The 6,960-nt window shown below is 47.3% G+C and overlaps 1 protein-coding gene across 4 annotated transcripts in view; it reads left to right on the top strand.

Annotated features, from left to right (window-relative positions):
- Positions 1 to 2,483: 2,483 nt before the first annotated feature.
- RUNX1 (RUNX family transcription factor 1) overlaps positions 2,484 to 6,960 on the top strand; it is a 243,651-nt gene continuing 239,174 nt past the window's right edge. For 3 of the 4 annotated variants that reach the window (XM_012539492.3, XM_012539494.3, XM_012539493.3), the window contains exons 1-2: positions 2,512 to 2,700; positions 2,827 to 2,943. In XM_012539492.3, coding sequence (XP_012394946.1) covers positions 2,886 to 2,943 — 58 coding nt within the window. In that variant the 5' untranslated portion in view covers positions 2,512 to 2,700; positions 2,827 to 2,885. Of the gene's footprint in view, positions 2,701 to 2,826; positions 2,944 to 6,960 lie in introns of all 4 variants that reach the window. The other variant, XM_004264541.4, reaches the window with a different exon arrangement.

Raw genomic sequence — 6,960 nt, 5'->3', positions numbered from 1 at the left:
GCACAAACTTAAAGAATCCCGAACGGTTCTAGCTGAGATACAGTTGAGTGTCCCCCTAGGCGGTTCACTGATGACACACGCGTCCTTTCGTCTTGGGCTCCTAAGGAAGAGAGAAGGCCAAGTTCACCACCAGCTGGGTGAGTCCTTATTATCGTCATGACTTGGAGGTTGCCCAGAAAAACCCCAACTGTGGCCTCAGCGAGCCGTCAAGTTCTGTTGTTGGTTGTCACGTCAGATAACCCGGAGAAAGGCAGCTCAGGGCCGGCGTGCAGGCCTTCAGACTCTGCCCCCTGGTGCCCCATGGAAACCCCAGCCCAGATGATTACAGCAAACCTCGAGGCCACAGCAAATCCCAGCCTTACTGTGATCTCTAAACTTGACCTGTCCTACGAAGACCCCATGGGAAAGATACGTGTTTGGCTCCAACTAGGCCCACAGAGGAAAGCCAAGAATTTGGGCATTTAACTGACACATCCAAACCCTCCCCTCAAGCATCTGGACACGTAAGGCTAAAATCATCTGGGGAGTTCCTAAAATGAGATAGCCAAAGGATTTAGCTGCATCACCACTCGAATTTCTAAGTCGTTATTAACTCTCAGCCGACTCTGAAGTGACAGCTGCATGTTACAGCGTGGAGCTCCTAGGATCCTGCCAGCCAGCATTCAGTGTGGCAGAGAGAAAAGAACTCGATATGGGGTTTAACCAGCCGCGACTTTATCAGGGAGCCCAGAAACATACTGTTAATTATCTTCACAGAGGATTTTCCTTGAGAGTTCTACGCAACACGCATGACATTGAGATCTTCATAAACTTCATAAAAGAAATACACACATTATTACTCTTTGAAATATTAATGAGGTGTCAACCTTTGCCAAGCTAACGTCACACGAGTCTGGGAGAAAGCAGTCTCTCGAGTTTCAATTCCTGCTCATGTCAAAACAGGAGTTAGTAAAAATCATGTCTATTCCTTCTAAAAACCCTGTGCCATGGCCTTTGAATGTGTTATCCCTGGTGCGTGGGGACGCAATTGAAAAGATGAAGGGAAACCCTCAGGAGCTGTCCTGATAGTACAGACTTTACAGAGTGCCTTTGCTGGCTATCACAGACCAGCTTGGAATCCAGGGTTGGCATTTTAAAACCCCTTGTCTCATAGTTTCTCTTGACCGTGTGCATTGAAACTATATACAGAATGCCGTGGATGACGTATATGGAACAGAGCAAAAGAAATAAAGTCATTAATGGGGAAAGGGGATGCTTATTTTGGAACTTCAGATCAATATTTGATTTGTTAGTAGGTAAAACCAATGGGCAGGAAAAATAAATAAATATGTGTGCGCCCAGGATGGCTGGCCCACGTGCAAATTTAGCCTATTTTTAGCACTTCCAAGCCGGCATGTCTTCTTCCTAAGGTAGAGGATGAGCTGTATGATATTCTTTCATCAGCCTCTTGCTCTGGAAGATCACCGCCTCTGGTTCCTCTATCTTTTGTGAGGTCTTCTAAATGCTCTCAAAGTACAGTTACGGTAGTCCTGGGCTGAATTAGCCTACTGATTTGAATTGAAAAGGCAATACAGCGATCTTTCATGGGTGAGAACAAAAAGTAAACAGTTGCCAGATAGCCACTGCTTGGACCCAAAATACAGAATCTCTCTTTTCTTTGTTTTCCTTTAGCTTCCTAAGTTACAAGTGTGTGTATGTGTGTGTAAGAGAGTACTATAATTTTATCTCTTTATTGAAAAGACGTCCAGTTAGCAGGAAGAAAACCACAAACTTTTGGTTTTATTAAAAGGGTCTTTTGATCACAAAATTAAAATGCTTTCCTTTTTGCAGGCTTTAAAATACCAGTAAGTTGCTAGACCCCCTTAGGGGTCAGACTCTCATCAAAACATTCCCTTCTAGTTTTTTTTTTTTCCTTTCCTAGTTTCACTTATGCCATGATCGTCTTTACCAAGGGCTGAATTCTCCTGAGCCAGTGCCCAGCATCTTAAATGATGAGGTCCACATCCTGTCTGAGCAGCAGCCCGATGCTAGGGTTGAATTACTATTGAATAAGCAGCAATGAAATCTTTATCAAAATAATCAGGAGTTCCCAAAACCACAAATAACAACAACAGGACTCAAGTTGTACTAAATCAGCAAAGACCATTGATAAAATAAGAGACTGAGTCACTTTCTTCTGCAGTCTCTCTCTCTCTCTCTCTCTCTCTGTCTCTGTCTCTGTCTCTCCCTCTCTCTCTCTCTCTCTCTCTCTCTCTCTCTCTCTCTCTCTCTCTCTCTCTCTCTCTCTCGCAAAGTCTACTCGGCTATTTTCTTGCACCACCCGGGGGGGAGGGCAGGTGGAGGGAAGGAAGGGCATTGCTCAGAAAGTAAAAAAAAAAAAAAAAAGAATTGACATCACTGAAGTCACATGATTGGCAAGAACCAATTAAGATGGGCTGTGGAAAGGGGAACAGTTAAATTTGTAATTTGGGTTGTGTGAAAACTTCTTTGGGCCTCATAAACAACCACAGAACCACAAGTTGGGTAGCCTGGCAGTGTCAGAAGTCTGAGCCCGGCATAGTGGTCAGTAAGCAGGACGAATCACACTGACTGCAAACCACAGGGTTTCGCAGAGTTCTGAACATCATCAACCCACAGCCAAGACGCCGCTTTTTTTTTTTTTTTAAATCGTTACCAATTTGAATATTTGTCTTCGCAAAGGTACATTCTTTTTCATAAGGCTCAGGGAGCCCCAGAGGCGTCGGGGGGGGGAGAAAAGGAGCCGTAGGAAACCATGGTTGGGGGTGAGGTTAAAACAGTGACCTTTCTTGGGTTTTCGTTCTTAAGGTAAAAGAAATCATTGAATCCCCCGCCTTCAGAAGAAGGTACCTTTTCAGGAGGAAGCGATGGCTTCAGACAGCATATTTGAGTCATTTCCTTCATACCCACAGTGCTTCATGAGAGGTGAGTACGCTCTGGGCTTTTCATATCTACTTTTGCTCAGCGTTGCTGGTAATGAAGTGGCAGCCTGTTGTAACTTGGTGCAGAGAGAGCCCCTGCCGGTGCCCTGTCTGTCTGGGATAGGAGGAATTCAGACTCGGGCATATGATTTCAAGACTATTGGATTACTTCTTCATCAGATGGCCCCTCTTCAGAAATGTTCTCATAAATACTTAGTTGAGCTGTTGAAGGGTTCAGTCGGTGGGTGAGAACTTTGTCAAGTGCAAGTAAGTTGGGCTGCTCCGGATTAAAATCCTAGAGATTAGAACGTTTGCAGGAAGCTCTCTGGGTTTTCTTCGGTTGCCCCTTGCCTGGGATGACTGTGGCTGAGTTGTTCTGCGCTGGGCGTGCAGTATGCCCCACATGCCAGCCTGTCCCAGGCTTCAGTGGGCTCGTGCACGGCCAGCCAGGAGGGCCGGTGCCAGCGTAGGGCAGAGGCGGAGGTAGGCTCACAGCCCGGGCGGGAACAGCAGGGACCAAGTAGCAAGTCAGTTGTCTCCAAAAGGCAGAGAGAACAGGAGCTGGGCAGACTCGTGTAGGTCGAAAGCCCTAGGATGGGGCCATGCTGGGTTAGTCCTTGCAGCCTCAGTGCAAAGAGGCAGCCGGCTTCTTCTGAGAGAGAAAGAAAGCAAAGGGTACAGAGGTTTCTCTCGCCAAGAGCAATGAAAAAGTTGCCTAAGTCAAGCGTTTGTGGCAGCTGAAGTCATTAGATTACCCGTTTCCTAATAGGAGCAGCTACTGTGGGATACCTGTGTGCATTTTTGCAACCAGCTTCTTGAAATACACAGAGCTGGGGTTGAGCTCTGAGTGTACGAGTACGTGTGTGTGCATGTGTGTTCTGTGTATCTTTGCTGGGAATATAGGGCCGCGCCTAAACCAACAAAATAATAACATAGAAATGTCACGGAGGCATTGCCGTGTGCCGGGGCAAGCACTCTGACCAGTGCCTGCGGAGTGTGGCTTCATGGTTTGGCAGAGCTGGGATGGAGTGGGATGGATGGGATGGGGAAATAATTAATTTTCTGGCTACAAACTCTCGCGCGCACCCAAATAGTATCTGTGACTCATTATTTATTCATCAAGCCAAGTGAGCCGAAGAATGCGGAGGGCTGCCAGCCACTTTGTCACAACAAACGCTATTGTGGATGTCACAGAGCCTCTATGTTTCCGGGTCTCTGAAATTTAAACACTTGACAAAGATCTCTGTGTGTGTGTGTGTGTGTGTGTGTGTGTGTGTGTGTGTGTGTGCTGGGGGACAGTAGGATTTCAGACGGAGAAGAAAGCAAGTCATTAACCGATTCAAAGCTTCAAATTAAAGGGTTTTCGAGTGCTTCTTTACTGGCAGCTGAGGACATTTTAGTGAAGTTGAATCATGCGATGCGTATGAGTCACACATCCTCGCGGCGATGGGCCGAAACGCCGGCCGCTGGTGAGAAGCTGTGGACGGCTCTCGCTGCATTTCCTCTAGGCCGCTAACAAGCAAGGAAGCAATATTTGTAGAATAACAGACAAAAAAAAAAGATCTTCCTGCTTCGACTCTGCTTTCAATACCCCCTCCAAACGATGATTGTTTCCTATTCTATCAACTCAGGAAGGCAGGTTCAGGAAAGTTTTCAACATTCCACTGGGTAATAGATTGGATTTCTGTGTGCAGTGCTGGCCTGCCTTCTGTCCTTACTGGTCGGACAACAGAGATAATGAGGGGACCCGGTGACCTGATCAGATGCCGGGAAAGACAGGGAGCTCAGCCTCTAACGCAGCCCCACAGCCTCTGTGTCCCCAGGACAGTCACCAGCCCGCCCCAGGTTAGGAACCAGTGGCAGTTAGCTTTCAAGGGAGCAAAATAGAGTGGACCCCAGGACTCCAAGCAAGACCTAGAAGGGCTTGTGGGAAAAGGTCTTTTCACTCTTTCCTCTCCAAGGAACTCGGGGCCTCTCATAATCTCTAACTCAAGAATATAATATTGAGATTGAATTTCAGAGAATCAAAGTGAAATCTTGGCCATTTTCACAGCTCACTTTATCTAGGTGATTTGTCAAGCCAAGGGTTTACATTGTCTGCGTTAGCTGTCCACACCACTCATCTGAGCTGGAAAGAATGTCATGGCATTTGGTGCTATGTGGGTAGTGCCTCAGAGTGTGATGCTAGAAGAATCGCCCTCCTCTCTAACAAAGTGTTCTCCCCAGAGTTGGCACCCCTGTTTCCCCAGCCCGGCCATCAGCGGCTCCCAGCACTGTGGTCATTTCTCACTGCCTGTAATTTAAAGTGTCTGTGCCCTCCCCAGCTGCAGCTCTGAGCGAGCGGGGAAAACATTTTGTTTTGTTCCTGGGATGGTCTTTTATCAGTGCATGCAATTCTCACAGGAGGAAACCCGTAACTCATTTTTAGCAAGATACCCATGTGGAAATGGAGGGGAAAAAGAAGCGTGGCGCCCAGCAAACCATTGTTCCCTTCTGTGTGACAAGGCAAGCGAGAGTCTGAGAGCCTGGCATGCAAAACAAGTGTGGTCTACCACAGAGAAGGCCGCTCTCTTTCTGTCCCACTGCACCGGCTTCTCACTGAATGTGCTCAGGCAAGAAGACGAGGTGTGGTTGAAATTCCCTTGCGTGATTCCACGTGGTTCACGGCGTGAAGTCTCTGCAGGGCCCAAACTTGGGTCTCCTGGAGGGGTACCATGTGTGGGCCCTCAGAGCTGTGGTAGGCTTAGAGAGGAAGAGCATCGGCACGTATGTTTTTGCAAAATGCCTCAGGTAGCCTTGTTCTTAGAAGTGGCTTAGTGGTCTATGCAAAGCCTGAATGCTAATATGCCTCCAAGTTCCTAGAACCACAGGTAAAAATCTCGGCGGGGCTGACTCTCCGCTGTCTTCTCGAGGCATCTCTCAAAAGGAATTGCAGGATCCAAGGCTGCACGTGTGAAGCGTGCTTCTCTGTGAGCCTCGGTTTGCCACTTTTTTCAGAGAAATATTTATGAAGGCATTTCTGGCTCTGCTGAAGTTTTAAGATCACAGAAAGCCGTCGATTTAACTGGGTATCAGACACTGTGTGAAAACTGTATTAGTTTGCTAGGGCTGCCGTAACAAACTACCACGGACTGGGGTGGGTTGTCTCATGATCCTGGAAGTCAGAAATCTCATGGTGAATCCTGGTGTAGCTTTGTTTTTTGGAAGGTTTCAAGGTGTCAGGAGGTTGGTTTCTTCTGAGGCTTCTTTCTTTGGCTTGTAGAAGGCCATCTTCTCCATGTCCTCAGACGGTCTTCCTTTGTATTTACCTATGTCATAATTTCCTCTTCTTACAAGGACACTAGTCATATTGCATTAGAGCACACCCGAAGGACCTCGTTTAATCTTAATTTTCTCTGTAAAAGCCCAATCTCCAAATACAGTCACCTTCTGAAGTACTAGGAGTTAGGACTTCAAGTATGAACTTGGGGAGGACACAGTTCAGTCCCTAACAGTGTGTGTTAGCAAATCTGATTCCCTCTGACCCACCAGGAACCTGTACTTTTCCTAAGTGCCCTCCTGGATGTGGAAGAATCAGACCCCAGCTCCCCCATGTGAGATGCAGCTTTGCATTCTGAAACTGCCCACACATTTTGAAACTGAGGGGGAAAAAAAGGTGTTAAAATCTAGCTAAACTCACAATCATAGCCTTTGCCATTTAGTTCCTTTGCATGCTAAGAAACCTTTGAAAATGACAAGGCGATTTTGAAATGTTTAAGCTTTAAAAGAGCAAAACTCAGTCCCCCAAAAGACACCACCTCCTTAGCTCTGCCCCTTCCCCAGGGATCGTCCCTGTAATTCCAAACCCTCCCAGGACACACTCCCCCCTTGGGGGTGGGGGACAGGCCACAGGAGGCCCCGCACCTGCCCACACTCTAAGGGCCGGCACAGTGAGCCACCAGGGACAGAAGCAACTTCAGAAGGAGCAGCTGAGCCAGAACCTAACCAGCAAGAAGACTTGAAGAGCTTTGGAAGCAAATTC

Source organism: Orcinus orca, chromosome 5, assembly GCF_937001465.1.
Source record: "Orcinus orca chromosome 5, mOrcOrc1.1, whole genome shotgun sequence".
Taxonomy (NCBI): domain Eukaryota; kingdom Metazoa; phylum Chordata; class Mammalia; order Artiodactyla; family Delphinidae; genus Orcinus; species Orcinus orca.
The sequence above is the reverse complement of the archived record's forward strand: the minus strand, read 5'-3'. Positions and strand labels throughout refer to the sequence as shown.